Below are 19,190 nucleotides of genomic sequence, written 5' to 3' on the forward strand. Positions count from 1 at the left end.
ATTTAAAAAAGATTAAAAAAAAAAAAAAAAAAAAAAATATATATATATATATATATATATATATACTGTATATATATTTATTTATTTAATAAATGGTTTCAAGCACTTAAAATGTAATAATTATGATAAGTTTTAACCATGTTACTGTACCACCGAATTATTTTTTAAACAAGAATAAAATAGAAAAATGCTTGTCTTCATCAAATGCTTCATCGAGTAAGTACACTCAAATCTGCTCAAGCCGCTCACTTAGACACAATGAGATGCCACAGCAACTTTATAACAAGCTTAACTATGATTGAAGCATGTGGCGCGTTGAAGTTTCGGCTTCCATGCATATCTGGCAAGATCAAACCTTAATGTCTGTCAATCATTGTTAACTTTAAAATGCAACTCCAGTGCACTGCCTGACCAAGAAAAGCAGAGGGAGGGTGAGGGGCAGTTTACATGGTGACTCTCCGAGAATACAAAAATTTCAAATTTGCATTTATATGGTTCCGTGTCCATTCGAACAATGTCGCAGTAGCGTACCGCACGAATGGTATTTTTAGACCGTGAAAGTCGGACATTATACACACGTCCTCGCATACAATCCATTATATTTCTACTTGTTTTCTCCGGTAATCTTTCAAAAATAAACATGCTGATCAAACACTGCTGATATGGAAGATGTAGAAACAACTCTAGACATTACGACATATAAAGGATGTTTTCTTCATTCGTTCCCTAAACCAAAAACTCAGAGGAAAAAATTGGAAGAATGGATCAACTTGCGTGGACATCCAAAAGACCAGTTTAACACTAGCAAGGTGAAGCCATTCACATTTTATATGTAGTAAACATTTTGTGGCCATGGTCCTTCAGAATACGAAGAGGTAAGCCATTTCGATATTTTCACTTACTTTTTAGTGTGGCGTTTTGCCCTTCTGCTTCTGTCTGACAATGAATGACCTGAAAAAAATTAAAATGGTATCTGTTGGCTGTCACCGAGTAGCATTTGCGATAGCTACACAAAAAAAGCAATGTAAATCGCCCCCAAGAACAGTCAGAGATGTAAGACATCCAGAGGATATAACATATAAGAAAGACAGGGCATATGGTGGTAGAGGATAGATTCTTGGGGAGAATGTCATTGTCAGTGGCGTGAGAAAAAGGTGTTGATAAAAAAGCTAAGGCTAAGTTTAGGTTGGCTCGGCTCTTTTTCCCGTATTTTCAGCCCTCAACATTCAAGCCATGTCTTTAACTGAACATTTGTATGTTCTTCCACATCTTTAACAGTGAATTTGGCATCAGGGACACCATTTTTGGACAGAATTGGTAGGTTTAGCTCAGTAAACATCTCGTTCGTACAGTATTTCCATTCCTTTACTGTGGGGACAAACAGGAGGTTGACCTGCCAAGCCCCAATTGCTAACATCATGAATATTAATGAGCAAAGTGACGTGTTGCTTGCGGTATGCCATTCCACGTGAAAACGATGTAGTATTCATGCCAGGCCCTAGGGGGCAGTGCAGATTTACAAGGCGACAACCAATGAAGCTTTGACTCCAACAACCTCCTCAGCCCGGAAGACAACATACCCGGCCAAGCCAAGCAATGGCATTTTTCTTTTGCTCTAAAAGGCACAAAAAAGGAAACATTCAACATATTTAAATTAAAAATATTATTAAAACAGTAAATTAAAGCTGACGTTCCGCCATATTTGCTGTTTTTAATGTTTAGTAGCACCGCTGCGCACGCCCAATGGGATTTGTGAGAGTGCTGACGTTATCAGTGCGGGAGCTTTCCATTGATATGGATGAGGAGCAAGCCCCCGCAATCGAATCCTTTCACTTTGGAGCCCGGATTCAATGGTCTGCGTCTTCGCCTTCCGTTTTTGCCAACACCATATGAAGGCGAGGCCATTCCGTTTTGGTGTCGCAGAGTCGCCATATAAACTGTCCCTGTGACTTGTGATCGGATCAATACAGCTCATCCGTATTTATTAATTTTTTTAATTGAAAAAAAGAGAAGTTTGAAGCGAGAAGTAGCGAGGGATCACTGTATACTAGGAGTGGGAACCTCTTGGTACCTCACGATACGATACGATTTGCGATAGAAAGCTCACGATAACGATGATCTGACGACATGGCGATACAATGACTATCGATACATTGGTCAGGAAATCATTCTAGGATATTCTACAAGAAACTAATAAACAGAAAAACACAATTTGCATCCTTCGGCTGTGTGTTTATCGTCTATATGGATGAGGAGCAAGCCCCCGCAATCGAATCCTTTCACTTTGGAGCCCGGATTCAATGGTCTGCGTCTTCGCCTTCCGTCTATAACGTCTATAGCCATCAGTGGCAGCCAATGACAGGCAACGAGGTAATTTTGGGCTATTTAAGGTCATTTAGCTGTTGATTTTCAGTTACTTCCTGTTGATTTTGGGGTATTTTATGGGTCACTTCCTGTTTATTTTGAGTTACAGAACAGGAAATGACCTGGGAATCACCCAAATGAATAGGCAGTGACTCAAACTCAACAGGAAGCGACCTGTAAATGCCCTAAAATGAACAGCAAGTGACTTGTAAATGCCACGAAAATTGGACCGGATGACTGTGAATGCTCTGGCTTCCCAGTCTAAACGGATTGGGTGTCGAGCACCGTCAATGGCAGCCTTAGAGTTAACTGAGACACTATTATGGTGGAAGATTTTGGTAGCAACTTGATGGCTCTTTTTTTAAAATTTATTTTTTAATAAAACATTGACACCTTTTAAAAGAAGCATATCGATAACTTTTTGGGATACAAAGTATCACGATATATCACCATTTCGATATTTTGTCACACCCCTAATGAATTATGTGAATGGATTAGAATGACAGTTATTTCCAGTTTTAAGGGACCAGATGACAATTGGAATCTAAATATCTATGTCAGTAACATTCCTTCAAAAATCTTCCTTAATGAAAGGAAATGCTTCTTATGGGCATCAACGTGAACCCGAGGATACACTTCAATGGTCTACATGAAAAGCAGCAAATTCTCGGACAAATTTGATTCATTAGTAACAGAAGTTAATTGTCGCGTCAAATTCATTGTTAAAAAGTCAACATCAAATCAAATCAAACACCCCAAAAAAAAGACATATCCACATCTCTATTCTATTCTACTCGCGTTCTATTTTGTTTGCTTTTTGGAGCAGACATAAATTACCCTGCATGACTGCTTGTGTGTGTGTCAGCCAGCTTGTGTGTGTGTGTGCTCTGTTTGTGTCTAGCGTGGTCTTGGTTTGAACTTGGGCGGCTGCACGCATAGCCTGGCTCAGAGCTGCAGGGAAATGTGGGCGTTGTGTCTGCCAGGCCTCTTACACTTGGCTTGTCTACATGCATTACACTCTCTCACAACGCACAGTCAACTACACACGCACACACCCACACAAGCTTCTCACGACACGTGCCTCATCATGACACGTCATAGAAGCACACAAGCAAAAAGCCAGGAATAGGAGAATCTGTGTTTTAAAATGTGATGCACAATGACTGGCACACACACATGTACACATTCATTCACTGCCAGCTGTTTTTAAAACACAGTTCCCCATTTCCCTGCCATTTTAGTGCATTTTGACAGATTTTCAAGGTCCACAGAATGCAGAGTGCATCCTCTATTTTACACCTGCTTTTTATGTTATTTTGTAATTAACAGTAGAATGTGGATTGGTGTTGGTTTTGCCTAAACCACTGACTTCTGATTGAAAATCTGGAAGAATTTGCTCTTTACAAAATAACGCAAACAAGACTGAGACAAAGGTTAGATGACAAAATAATCAATTAACAGACTAGACTAACTAACTAACCAATGGTGACTCGCTGCAAGGCTCACGAAATGTGCACTTCACTTTATGACCGAAGCGAACTCAGAATTTCTTCTATCTCCTGTGACCTAAGCACTATACAAAATCTATGTTGTATTTGAGTATGTTTCCTAAACTGACATTTAAAATGTTTACCTGTCTCGTCCTCATAATGGACATGACCAGTTGAGATTCACCACTTCTTCGACTAAAGAGCTGTTGGAATAGATGGAACACTGCTCCTGCAGACACCTTTTTGTCATTACAGTGCTTTCCAAACCTGAAATTCACAGACAGGCGTAGCGGAAACTTTCCCCCCAAAACAATTTAAAACTAAATTATAAATTCATTGGATGGTAGCAGGAACAATTAATCAGTGTTTTTATTCATTTTTAATGTATTATTATTGTTTTTTGCTCAACTATAGACACCAGGCTTTCATGATGAGTACACACATAGTTGAGACAATAATATATTCTCTCCACTTTTCGTGACAATTTTCAATTAGTTGTATGCCATGAAATTTTTTCATCCATCCATCCATCCATCCATCCATCCATCCATCCATCCATCCATCCATCCATCCATCCATCCATCCATCCATCCATCCATCCATCCATCCATCCATCCATCCATCCATCCATCCATCCATTGCTTAATCTGGAGTCGGGTCGCAGGGGCAACAGCTTTAGCAGGGAAGTACAGACTTCCCTCTTCCCAGCCACTTCAATAGGCCTCTTCGGCAGGATCCCAACTCGTTTCCAATCCAACCGAGAGACATAGTCTCTCCAGTGTGTCCTGGGTTGTCCCCGGGGCCTCCCACTGGCGGGACATGCCAGGAGCACCTCTCCAGGAAGGTATCCAGGTGGCATCCGAACCAGATGCCCGAGCCACCTCAGCCCTATCGCGAAGGGAGAGCCCAGACACCCTGCAGAGGAACCGAATTTCGGCCGCTTTTATCCGGGATCTTGTTCTTTGGGTCACGACCCACAGCTCGTGACCATAGGCGAAGACTGGTGGGACATGCCCCGAACACTTCACCACAAAGGTGTCCAGGAGGCATCCGAACCAGATGCCTGAGCCACCTCAGCTAGCTCCTCTCCATGATGAGGAGTAGCAGCTCGACCCTGAGCCACCCCCCAGATGATTGAGCATCTCACCCCTATCTCTAAGGGACACCCTGCGCAGGAAACCCATTTCAGCTGCTTTTATCCTGGATCTTGTTCTTTCGGTCACGACCTACAGATTGTAACAATAGGTGAGGGTAGGAACGTAGATCGACCGGTAAAGCGAGAGTTTCGCCTTTTGGCTCAGCTCCTTCTTCACCAAAACGGACTGGTACAGAGTCTCCAACACTGCAGACTCTGCACCGATACGCTTGTCGATCTCCCGTTCCTTCCTACCCTCACTCGTAAACAAGATACTTGAACTCCTCCACTTGGGGCAGAATCTAATCGCCGACCCAGAGAGGGCACGCCACCCTTTTCCGACTGATAACCTTGGTCTCAGATTTGGAGGTGCTGACCTTCATCCCACCCGCTTCACACTGGGCTCCAAACCGCTCCAGTGAGAGTTGGAGATCACAGCTTGTGTCAGGGAAATTCAATTTGAACTCCAAGACAAGTGTTACCTCGATAGCTCGATAAGAGAAATGAATACGACCCCAACCATGGATTGCTTTGCTTCGAAGGCTTTATGAACAAGAGCTCTCCGGTACAAAATGATGTGATTCAGCCAGGAGCTGTGATCACCCAGAAGTACAATTAAGTACAATAGAGGCTGGACATTTATACTGTTGAAAGGGCGGTGCCGAAGCCCACCGTGAAACGAAACTTACTAAGAAACGAAACTCATCATGTCACAAACCTGGGTATTTTTCCATCCAAAAACATCTTTGAGCTGAGACCTTGGACACCGGCTCTGGCTAGAAAGATGATGAGCTCAGCCTGATAAGCCACAGTCCTCCCTTGTATTCATTCAAGACATATTGGAAAACACAGGAACATAACAGTCCATATTTGGGCATATTTTGATACAGTCTACAATAGTCAAGGCTATGGAAAGGCATACTCAAACAGATTAATATAACAATGATGATCTATGCTACAATGTTCTCATGCAAGCATAACAAAGCATACAAAATATAATGTATAATGGTTGTGTTTTAAGCATGAATAAAATTCTCTCAAAGCTTGATAAAGCCAACAGCACAAAAATGCCTTTAAAAGTAAGCCATTCCTAACATACTATATATAACATTACTACACTGCAAAAACACACCTCCTCAAAACTATTCTATTCTAATCTATTGGAAATAAGTGAAATTATCTGCCAAGTGTATTCAAGTATATTTCACTCAGATTTCTTGAAACAAGAAAAATAGCTAGCTGAAAATAATCTTAACAGCCTTATTTTAAGTAATAATTTATTATATTTAATCTTAACAGCCTTATTTTAAGCAATAAATTATTATATTTAATCCTAAAAAACGTGTTTGTCAGAAATGTTCTCTATTCAAGAATAGCTATGGTTCAAAACATTATTTGAAAGCAATTTTTTCTTGATTTAGGTGAAAAATGAATGAATGAATTTTTTTAATATAATCTAATCTATAATCTTTATCATCTTACTTGACATCACTTGTTCAAATGTCCGTGGCGAAACTGAAGTGATCGGTATGTTTTTCACGAAGAATGGTGGTCGTATAAACTGCATTATTTTTTTCATCCGGCTCTTGGGTCATTTCGGTAAAAAACGTCTCTCGTCCGACCGAGCCCGGCATCTTGTCCCGCCTGTGCTCTTCAGTCTGTCCAGCCACATAGTGAGCACCCGCGCCAGGCCTCAGTCTGGCCGTGGTGCTTAATGAGTTGAACTGAAGACGAGTGGCGTCAAAAGCGTTTCCGATCGTCTCAAACCTCGTAATTTACTTTAGTTTGTGTTTGTTTACATTAGCTTCAGCCTACGCGCTAGCAGCATCCTCGTATTCGTTCCAAAAATCTTTGTGATGCAGCTTTAAATGGCTGATCAGTTTAGTGATGTTGAATGAGGACGGTTTCGTTCCACCTCGTGGAACTTCTGCAGTGCATGGTTTGCAGATGGAGAGAGCGTCCTTTGTTTCACACACGGAAAAATCAACCCACGCTGATGACAGAGCCTCCACGATATCCAACTGGCCTCAACCATGTCGCGTCACTCATGCGACAGGGGCTTCTGAGGAAGGAGGGGTTGAGGCGGCGGTACAGAATTGGTAACGCGTCACTCATGCAACAGGGGCTTCAGAGGGAGGAGTTGTTGAGGAGGAGGCGGTGCAGAATTGGACAAAACTGCTTCGATTGCTCACATTTGGAGGCTAAATCAAGTACCATATTTTCCGCACTATAAGACACACCCAAAAGCCTTAAATTTTCTCAAAAGCCGACAGTGTGCCTTATAATCCGGTGCGCCTTAGGCCTATATATGAATCAATATTGATTTTTGTTTTTTTGTGACAGATGTATACAAATTTGCAAACAAAAACGGGCTTACAAAATTGCACTATTATAATAAGAAAACCACAAATAACACTCTCCATCATAATATACAAAATCTTTTTTTGTCTGATTTTGCATGCCTTTGATATTGCATTTATATTTCAAAGAAAGAATTCTTCACAATGGGCTGGTTTGGTTCCTTTTTTCAGGACACCTTGAACCTCATGTTCAAACTGTTGTTTTCTTCACTAACCAATTATATAAATCAACATTTTGGGACCAAAAAGACAAAAAAATTCCCCCCAAAATTTGAATAAATAGTTTTATATTTGATAATTCAACATAAGCAGCAGGTATAGTCATAGGCGTTTTTGGCCTTTATATATGCTCTGGTCAAATACAGTGCATACACTGCAAAACAGTGGAACAATTATAACCCATCTAACAATGTTGCACTACATGTTTTACCCTGCTGTTTTGTTGCTGTTTTGTTGATATTCTCTTTAGCGCAGTACCGTCAAATGGATGCATAAAATAATCCCAGCCTCTACTGTAGCGTTTATTCTATGCGCCTTATAATGCGGTGCGCCTTATACTGTATTGGCCCGAATATAGGACGGCCCTGATTATAAGACGACCCCCTCTTTTTCAAGACTCAAGTTTGTAAAAAGACTTTTTGAACACCAAATTAATTTTTATACAGAAAATAATAACAGTACATCTGAAACAAATGATTATAACAATATATTTGAGAGAAAAAGCATGTTATTTTGCGCCATTCAAATCTTAATATCTGAACATTTAAATATGTAAACTAAAGTGCAATCCCATTCGTAAATGAATGGCTTCTGGTTTTTGAAATGTAAATAAACCAATCTATTGTGATAAAACAACAAAATTGCAATAACTGCATTAACCATCAAAGTGAGGTCTAACTGTAACTGTGGTCTTGAAACAAATATGAATAAGGAAAAACATTGCAATAAAATAATGCAAACTGGTTAAACTTGAGAGTAGCTGAGATCTGTGATGACAGAACATCGCTTCAATGATATCTGGCGCCATCTAGCGTCGTGAATGGGGAGAGGAGCTGAGATCTGTCATGACAGAACATCGCTTCAATGATATCTGGTGCCATCTAGCATCGTGAATGGGGAGAGTAGCTGAGATCTGTCATGACAAATCTGAATAAGGAAAAAAATTGCTATGAAATAATGCAAACTGGTTAAACTTGCAGCAGGGCCGAAAACCAAAAGTGATTTTTGCCATGTGGCATTTTTTTTTTGCCATGTGGCAAAATGTTTTTGCCATGTGGCATTTTTTTTTTTTTTGCTACATGCCATATACCAAATGCCTTATTAACCCCCCCCCACAAACCAAAATGCATTTTGCCACATACCCCAAATAAATGCCACATGGCAAAATCCATTTTGCCACATGGCAAAAAAAATTGCCACATGGCAAAAAAAATTTGCCACATGGCAAAAAAATTGCCACATGGCAAAAAAAAAAAAAGAAAATGCCACATGGCAAAAACATTTTGCCACATGGCAAAAAAAAAATGCCACATGGCAAAAACATTTTGCCACATGGCAAAAAAAAAAAAGCCACATGGCAAATACCACTTTTTGTTCTCGCTGTCTCTCCTTGAGAGTAGCTGAGATCTGTCATGACAGAACATCGCTTCAATGATATCTGGCGCCATCTAGAGTCGTGAATGGGGAGAGTAGCTGAGATCTGTCATGACAGAACATCGCTTCAATGATATCTGGCGCCATCTAGCGTCGTGAATGGGTATAATGTCTAGACCACGAATATAAGACGACCTCTTCTTTTTCAGTCTTATTTCAATGCAAAAAACACCATCTTATATTCGGGCCAATACGGTATATGGAAAAAGTTTTAAAATATGTCATTCATTGAAGGCGCGCCTTATAATCCGGTGCACCTTATAGTGCGGAAAATACAGTATATACTTATCAGATTGCATTATCTGTTGATTTTTAAAAAAAATCAGTATCATCTGTTTGACGTCATTATTGCCATTATCAGCCGATATTTATCGGTAACTGATATTCTTGTGAATATTTCCTTTGGCATAATCATTGAAAATCCTTGGCATCAATTGCTGCGTTCATGTTTTTATTTATTGTCTTGTTATTCCCTCGCAGTCTTTCTCGGACACTCCTAAAACAAGCCAATTACTGCAAGACATAATATACACTATAAGATTTTAATTGCTGATCTTAAAGTTTCTATTTTTTAACAGTGACTTTTGAAACTGAAAAAAACGCGTAAAGACACGAGTATTTTTTAATACAAGCTCCAGCCTGGCAGAATGAGGCTAAATAAAAGCTGATTTATTTCATTGGGTGCCTTATTCTCATTTTGTATGTCCACTCGATGGCGCTATTGAGCCATCTTTTTCTTAGGTTCACTTCAGGCCACCAAGGCGCCTTCTTTGCAGCGTCTCAGCTTCTTTTGAGGTATTCATTAAGATAATAGCGACTTATAATGTGAGCACTTATAAGGCGCACAGCAAGAATGACCTTTATTTATTAATACAATGTCTTTAAGCTGCCAATAAAAGTATGGTTGGGTAGTCTGTTTCTCACCCCAGTTTCATGATTAAACTTTAGGTGCTAAGTTCTGCTATACATTGAATATATTAGACTGGTTCCTTCGTGTGGGGTTTGCCCTTAACACCACCCCCTCACTCAGTCCCCACTCCCCGCTCCTCGCCCCCTTGGATGGTCGAATTGTGCGGCAGTGAGGAGAGAGAGAGAGACGCGCGCACCTCACGGCGAGCCCCCACAGTTCATTAGGCTCTCCTCAAGACAGCAAGAAAGACCTTGTCAAAAATACAAACAAACAAACAATATAAGAGTAAGAAGAAGGAGGAATAAATAGGAGCGTTGAAAGGAGTGACTTTCCACGGAGCGCATGAACGCGTGGGTGCGAGACGCACTCTGAATATACGCCGAAGAATGCAAGCCAGAAAATCGTGAGTGTCCTAAATATTTTTATTTATTTAATGGACTTTTTTTTTTTTTTTTTTACCTGAAACGGATTTTCCAAACACCCACCGATTGCACAACAAGGAAAATTTAAAAAGCAAGACTGTCATATCGGAGATTGACCTTGATGGAGGATTATGAGAGCTGGACACTTTGACAATGATGCTTTCAACTTAATATTTTTATTAATATAAGTATCTAACTTTTTTTTTGTAACAGTCACCCACGTGGAAACACTGGCTGGCTTTTACCAATCTGCAGTGAAAGACATTGAAGAATATAACAGACAGCAGCAGTGGGTTTCGATCCTGGGGGCCGATATAGTCAAGTGGAAACGCCTGGAGTACCATTAAACAAATCAGATAAATGTACTGCGAAAGCCGTCGATAGCCGTTATTGACTAGGTGCTATATAAGGCTAATGACTGGACTGGGGGGCCAGAACGTGACAAAGCCAGGCAGTAAACGTGGTTGGGAAACTTTCCCAGAAGGTCGACAGCAGAGTAATAACAGCTTTTTATTCTGTTTTTGAATGCACCATGTAATGGATGTACTGCTAATTGGACCAATGCGTGGTGAGTGCTGATAGTTGTCAAGTTTCTAAACAGCGAAAGCAAGGATGGCGGTTCCGACCAGGCGCCTACGGTCAACCCGGGTGACGGGAGAAGCTGATAGGGGATGGCCAACCTTTCAGTCCTGAGATCTGACCCTGGCGCGACTGTAACGGGCCGGTGGGATGTGATGGGGTGACTGCTCACGCCTCCCCACCCCGATCCCTAAATTCCCACCCACCCTGGATAAGGTTTGCTTCAACAATGGATCACAATTTCTCAATGGTTCAAGACGGCAAACAGCTGTTGCTTGAGCGTGACTCGTCCAAACGGGTTCTGACAGGATGCTTCCTCTCCCTCCTCATCTTCACAACGCTGCTGGGCAACACGCTAGTGTGCGTGGCCGTCACCAAGTTCCGCCACCTACGCTCTAAGGTCACCAACTTTTTCGTCATCTCCTTGGCCATCTCTGACCTCCTGGTTGCCATCCTGGTGATGCCTTGGAAGGCTGCAACAGAGATAGTAGGTTTCTGGCCCTTCGGCGCCTTTTGTAATGTTTGGGTGGCATTCGACATCATGTGCTCCACCGCCTCTATCTTGAATCTTTGCGTGATCAGCGTGGACCGCTACTGGGCCATCTCCAGTCCCTTCCGCTACGAGCGTAAAATGACCCCCAGAGTGGCGTGTCTGATGATTAGCGTGGCGTGGACGCTGTCCGTTCTCATCTCTTTCATCCCGGTTCAATTGAACTGGCACAAAGCTCAGACCACCAGCTACGCCGAAATCAACGGAACGTACCCTGGTGAGCCGCCCCCTGACAACTGCGACTCCAGCCTCAACCGGTCTTATGCGATATCTTCATCCCTCATCAGCTTCTACATCCCTGTGGCCATCATGATTGTCACGTACACCCGCATTTACCGCATCGCCCAAAAACAGATAAGGAGGATATCCGCCCTAGAGAGGGCGGCAGAGAGTGCCAAAAACCGCCACAGCAGCATGGGGAACACATCCAACATAGAAAGCGAAAGTTCGTTCAAAATGTCATTTAAGCGAGAAACCAAAGTGTTAAAGACGCTTTCGGTCATCATGGGGGTGTTTGTATGCTGCTGGTTGCCCTTCTTCATTCTCAACTGCATGGTTCCCTTCTGCGAGACTAACCTCTCCGATGATGGTAACGACTTCCACTGCATCAGCCCGACCACCTTCGACGTGTTTGTGTGGTTCGGCTGGGCCAACTCGTCGCTCAACCCCATCATCTACGCCTTCAACGCCGACTTCCGCAAGGCCTTCTCTATCCTGCTAGGCTGCCACCGTCTCTGCCCTGGCAGCAACACCATCGAGATCCTCAGCATCAACAACAACGCCGGCGCGCCCCTTCCCAACCCCGGCTGCCAGTACCAGCCAAAAAGCCACATCCCAAAGGAGGGCAACCACTCGGTGGGGTGCGTGATGCCCCACAGCATCCTGTGTCAGGAAGAGGAATTACAGAAGCTGGATGGAGGCATCATGGACGAGATGGAGGTAGGTGTAGTAAACAATGCCTTGGACAGACTATACCCGGCGGTCTCGGGGAATTTAGACAGTGACATGGCAATCTCTTTGGAAAAGATCACCCCCATAACGCAGAACGGACAGCATAACGCCATGTCCTGTTGAACACTCGGAACAGACATCTTGCCTGACAGCGAAATAGTGAGTGTGTTACATCCTTCAGGACCTTCTGACTGTCTACATATACGTAAAAAAAGCCTGAATGTTTCCAAGTTAAATGCACTTTATCCCTGGCAAACACACTGCAAAAATACCGTGTGAACGCAGACCATCACATGCACATGGATGCATTTTTTCACCTCTATATTTAAGATGCATACATGTACATCCTGTACAATACAGATGGAACTTAAACAGAGGAAATGTAGAAAACGTTAGCAAAATTTGTTGTTTAATGCAGTTGATATCTTATTATGTTTTCGTTGCAGTACAAATATGGTATTTTACTTTGGATAGTGAACCTTTGCAGGAAGCCAAAAGATTAGGGGTCGGTGTGCGTTTTTTAATTTAGCTCTGTTGGGCAAGTAACTATACATGTAATTGATTGACGAAGCATGTTATTTTATTTATTTTTGAAAATTTATTCATCAAAACTAAAGTCATGTGCAGTGAACTCATGCATATTTGCCATTTAATAATTGACGTATTAGTGTTTTTTTTTGTGTGTGTGAAACTATTCTTTGTTCTTTGCTGAAAAAGTCACGTATTTGCTGCTGTCATGCCACTTTGATGCCATCTTAATGTCAAGAAAAATAGTTATATTTTGATATAAAGCAGCACTGGGGGCGTAAAATTCAATCCAAATGCAGGGTTCACTGTACATCAAGAACTAAAAACAGGTTGCACTGCACACATACTGATTTTTTCAGAACTACAGGAAGCTAGCTGTCTCCATTGCAGTTGCAAACTTACTGATATTGTGGTAAGCCATTTTGTTGACACGCAATATAAATCAGTCACTCCACACATTTAAGGAGAAAGTGAAACCACATTATCGTCAATCAAAAGAATATTTTTTCAGAGAAATCATTTGAACGGAAGCGTGCAAATTGCTCCAATTAGAGATTATCAGTATGTGTGTGAGCTTTTTTGGGATGGGATTTTCAAGTATCATCTCTGTGATAATGTTCACAAGGCACCAAGTTGCTATTGTGAAGGCTCCAACACAATTTCTTCCCTTAGGTTTGTTGACCCTCTTCTTCCCTGTTATCCCTTTTCTTATCATACGGAGTAAGAAGACTCTTCCAGACCCCTTATTTTTCATTAAAAAAGTTCAGCCTCTACCTTCATTTAGTTTCTTGTTCTCTTAATGCAGGGGTCGGCAACCCGTGCTTTGAGAGCCGCATGCGGCTCTTTAGCGCTACCCTATTGGCTCCCTGGACCATTTTCAAAAATGGTGCTACACTTATATAAATGGTGTTACACTTATATAGCGCTTTTCCACCTTTCAAGGCGCTCAAAGCGCTTTATGTTGAAATGTTTGAAAATGGAAAAAAATGGTTGCGGGAAATATACTGCTATTTTTTGTATTGATATGGTTTCTGTATAGGGTTGTTCCGATCATGTTTTTTTTTGCTCCCGATCCGATCCCGATCGTTTTAGTTTGAGTATCTGCCGATCCCGATATTTCCCAATCCGATTGCTTTTTTTTTTTTTTGCTCCCGATTCAATTCCAATCATTCCCGATAATTTTTCCTGATCATATACATTTTGGCAATGCATTAAGAAAAAAATGAATAAAACTCGGACGAATATATACATTCAACATACAGTACATAAGTACTGTATTTGTTTATTATGACAATAAATCCTCAAGATGACATTTACATTATTAACATTCTTTCTGTGAGAGGGATCCACGGATAGAAAGACTTGTAATTCTTAAAGGATAATGTGACTTTGTATATTGTGACTAAATATTGCCATCTAGTGGATTTTTATGAGCGTTCAGTAAATGATACTGCAGCCATTTAACTTCTGCCCAAATGAATGATGGGAAGTGCAACCATGACTGTGCGTAATGTTACCAATTGGTACATCTTGTCAGCGTTGGGAAATAAAATAGGGTGTTAAGAAAAAGATGAACTACTACCTTTCTTCCCTTGTTAGCTCTATGTATACGTAATACGATGCCATTATAGATTGAACGTGAATACGCGTGAGTGGGTAGTGCAGCGCATGCGTTAATTGCGTTCAATATTTTAATGTTATTATCGCCGTTGACGCGATAAATTTGACAGCTCTACTTTAAGCCAAAACTAAAGACTCTGGATGAGTGTAAGACATCTTGTCTGTATTGTTAAATACAATTAGAAAACGATTTAATTAAAAAAAAAAAAAAAAAAAAAAAATATATATATATATATATATATATATATATATATACACAGTATGTATACTAAAAAAGGCATGTCCGATATTTTTTTGCCGATTCCAATACTTTGAAAATGAAGTGATCGGACCCGATTGATCGGCGACATCTTTATTTCTGTAGGAGTACAAAAATGACACAAACATTTTTAACGTTTTCCAATGGTGTAAAAACGTATAGAATAAATATTAAATTCAACATTTCTGTCAACGAACATTTACGTCATAGCCTGCGACACACGCTTGACTGCGCTTGACAGTGACGCAAGTGACGTTCCGTTATTCTCGCTATATGATCGGCCGAAAAGTTGAAATGCTCCCCCATAAAATGCATGTTTAAAAATGAAACATCGGTCACAACAACGCTTGCACGAAATGTTGGGTTCTTTTTTTCTGTATCAATGGACGATTTCCTGTATATGAGGAAATCTTCCACTACTTAAAGACAGGGGAATGCAGCATCAGGGCTCTCTCCTCAAAATGTCCCAAGGGCCTTTCCACATTCGAGAGAGACAGATGTGTGCGCACACGTTTGCTCTTTTAAATAACTTTAACATTTGTTAATAATACTCTCTGTGTGTGATATATCAGTCGCTTTACATAAGCATTTTTAAATAGGCACTTTTAAGCCAACGCATTCAAGGACAACAGGACCATTTTTAAACAGGCATTTTATTAGAGGCTATTTCGACTCTTCGGCCAATCATATAGCGAGAATAACAAAACGTCACTGTCAAGCGCAGCCCCCCCCGAGGGGATAGTGAGGGCAAGTGGATAGTGTACATACACCGGGTGATAAATAAAGCGTGGATAACCTTTCATAGATGGTGAGTACATGAAGGAAACATTCATCAACATATCAGAAAACATATTTGCAGGCTTCAAAAACAAAACCAAGATGATAAAAAAAACCATGCCCAGATAAGGGGCATTTTATGCACGTTCCATTTTGTTGTTTTTCGAAACCTCAAAATAAAAATGACATCAAAAATCAGATTTTTTTTTTCAATTTCTATAATTTCATAAAAGCAATGAAACAATTCATTAATATTGTAATGAAGTTAAACTTGAGGTGACATCATACAAAAGAGTAGTCACGTGATGCACTGCAGGGAAAATAAATATTAAATCATGAAGGCTGATTATGTATTTTAGCCAAGTAATCCATTTTGATAGTAGGCTAATATAGCTAAAACAGATACATACAGCATGTGTTGCCTTCATTATTAGACTTATTTAAGGTTTTTATTTTTGCGGCTCCAGACAGATTTGTTTGTTTTCTTAGTCCAATATGGCTCTTTCAACATTTTAGGTTGCCGACCCCTGTTTTAATGCAATATTAGTCGTGGTTTCTCTTATTTACATTCTGCAGTACCTACTCATACCAGTCATTAAATGTAAGTCTGCTAAGTGAACCAATACACCTGTAATATGATAGAGAAGGAAGAGTGCACCCAACCTAATGAAAGTGAAGGCGACTGACCTTTTTGCGAAACTTGGAACTATTCGACCTCTTAGATTGCTTTTGCCTGGAGACGTGCTGAGCTTTGGTGTCAATGTTGGAAACGTGCTGTGTTGTCAGTATGGTGACAATGACCAATCAGTGCGCTTAATATGTCATTACTCCACATGCAACATTCAATCGATAATTGACACTGGCTTCTTAATTCAGTATTCAGTAGTCTCCTGTGTAAGATGAGACGGTCTTCATTATGAATAATGGTTGACAAATGATTACAGAATGATATATGGGGTTCTATGACATTCAAATGCCTAATAAATTAGAATTTTAATAATGCAGTGGGATAAAGACTAAGCGAGATGTGATGCCGAGATATGGCAACAGACATAGTTTTGTCTAATTGAAATGCTGCAACTCACTTCTGCACCAAGAAGCCAAACCAAAGCAAAATTGCTTCTAATTTGGCCTAAGCCAGTGGTCAGCAACCCGCGGCTCTAGAGCTGCATACAGCTCTTTAGTGCTGCCCTAGTGGCTCCCTGGAGCGTTTTCAAAAATGTTTAATATTTGCAGAAAGATAGGGGAGGGAAATATATATTTTAGTTTTAATATGGTTTCTGTAGTAGGGCAAAAAACATTCTTCTAATTCATTAATATTGTAATGAAGTTAAATTTGGGGTAGCATCGTACAACAGAATAATCCCGTGGTGCGTCATTTTCTGTAACAGAGGTCGGGAACCTGTCTTGCGGGCTATATCTGGCTTTTTTGATGAGTGCATCTGGTTCTCCGTCAACCCGTAATTTTAAATATGGAACCGGCCGGCTCGTTTGACATGAACAAGCTGTGATGAGCTGATGGTCCATTCACACATTTTTCTTGGACCTTCAAACATGCGTCGCAATACCGTATTGGCCTGAGTATAAGACGTTGTTTTTTGCATTGAAATAAGACTGAAAAAGTGGGTGTCATCTTATGTTCGAGGTCTAGACGTTATACCCATTCAAGACGCTAGATGGTGCCAGATATCATAGAAGCGATGTTCTGTCATGACAGATCTCAGCTACTCTCAAGTTTAACCAGTTTGCATTATTTTATTGCAATGTTGTTCCTTATTCAGATTTGTTTCAAGAATACAGTTACAGTTAGATTTCACTTTGATGGTTAATGCAGTTATTGCAATTTTGTTGTTTTATCACAATAGATTGGTTTATTTACATTTCAAAAACCAGAAGCCATTCATTCACGAATGTGATTGCGCTTTAGTTTACATATTTAAATGTTCAGATAATAAGATTTGAATGAGGCAAAATAACATGTTTTTTCTCTCAAATATATTGTTATAATCATTTGTTTCTGATGTACTGTAATTATTTTCTGTATAAAAATTAATTTGGTGTTCAACAAGTCTTTTTTCAAACTTCCTCGTCTTATAATCAGGGCCAATACGGTAATATGCTTCAATTCAGTGCCCATTGGTGGTCCTCCCATTGCGGATTGCACGGAGATGGACGTACAGAGTACAGAGCTTGTCTTAAATCTCTGCTCAGCCAGAAGCGGGGCTGGCTCCTCCCAACTCAATGCCGAGGGATCCGGAGTATATAAAAATGCGCAGGGGAAAATTAAACCACAAAAGTGAGCTACGCTGTCCCTCAAGTCATAGAGATGCGCAATCAGTTTGACATGCATGACTTTTTAGCCTGTCAAAATTGTCGCCACTTTCAGGAGAACGAGGCTGACGAAACAGCTGCTCCGAGAGGCTCCACCTGTCACGGCCACTATTATTTACAAGTTCCCTGGTTGCGATTTTCACTTCCAGTATAATATATGCAGTGCCACACCATGCTTGTATTTGTTATTTGATTCTATTTGCAACAATTGTAACATACGAAGTAACGATGTCAAGCTTTCGTTGTTGTTTTCTAAAGATTTATTTCAATCACAACTCTGCGAGCATGCCCTCACTCTTGCTCCCATATAATGCGTTCAAATGCGCTCAGGTTCCCGATCCCCTGCTCTATAGGATGCACTGCAGGGAAAATAATAATTTTACTGTATTTTCCGCACTATAAGGCGCATCGGAGCATGAGGCGCACCATCAATTATTGGCCTATTTTAAAACAGTTTTCTTGTATGGGGCTCACTGCAATCAGTAGTAGTAGTGGTGGTGGTTGGCGTTGCGTTATGCATTCACAAGATGGAACTAAGCTAAATGGAGTGTCATGCCATGATTAACCAATATTGATCAATATATAAGGCACATATGCCGCACTGTCGGCTTTTGAGAAAATTGAAGGCTTTCAGGTGCACCTTGTAGTGTGGATAATACAGTAATCATGAAGGCTCATTATGTATTTGTAGCCAACTTAGTCATTTTGATAATGGGCTAATACAGCTAATATAAATACATACAGCATGCATTGCCTTCATTATAAGGCTTGTATGTGGCGCCAATTTTTTGCGGCCCCAGACATATTTATGCTTTTTTAAAAATCCAATATGGCTCTTTCAACATTTTGGGTTGCTGACCTCTGGCCTAAGCAAAAATAAAAAACACAAAAATCAATAAAGAAACAAATTCAATTGACAACAGAATAAAACAACTAATGCCTTTGTGCAAATACCAAATTGTCCTCAAACATTACCGTGAAACTCTTTAGGTTCATTCTGTCGTAAACCAAGAACCCCTCTGCAAAAAGAGGTGTACGTTGGGAGTCAAAAGCTTTTATTCCAGGTCATCACAAATAGGAGTACTTTTTGCCATGGAAACATTTAATAACATTTAATGACATTTCATGAATTTGTATTTTTTTGTCATCACAGGAGACAAAACTATTTTATTTGCGTGTTTTGTTTGTTTTAAAATACAGCTCACATTCAAGTGCTGACGATATGGAGAACTTCCAAAACTTCTCATTGCACAGGTGCTAA

General features: G+C 40.5%; 1 protein-coding gene across 1 annotated transcript; it reads left to right on the forward strand.

The window, feature by feature from the left end:
• The first annotated feature begins 10,095 nt into the window (after window positions 1-10,095).
• drd1b (dopamine receptor D1b) lies at window positions 10,096-14,766 on the forward strand. The gene has a single exon (XM_057821642.1). It carries the CDS (start codon window positions 11,143-11,145, stop codon window positions 12,535-12,537), a length of 1,395 nt encoding a protein of 464 aa, XP_057677625.1. The 5' UTR covers window positions 10,096-11,142; the 3' UTR covers window positions 12,538-14,766.
• The last annotated feature ends 4,424 nt before the right edge of the window (window positions 14,767-19,190 follow it).

This window comes from Corythoichthys intestinalis, chromosome 18 (genome assembly GCF_030265065.1).
Source record: "Corythoichthys intestinalis isolate RoL2023-P3 chromosome 18, ASM3026506v1, whole genome shotgun sequence".
Classification (NCBI taxonomy): Eukaryota; Metazoa; Chordata; class Actinopteri; order Syngnathiformes; family Syngnathidae; genus Corythoichthys; species Corythoichthys intestinalis.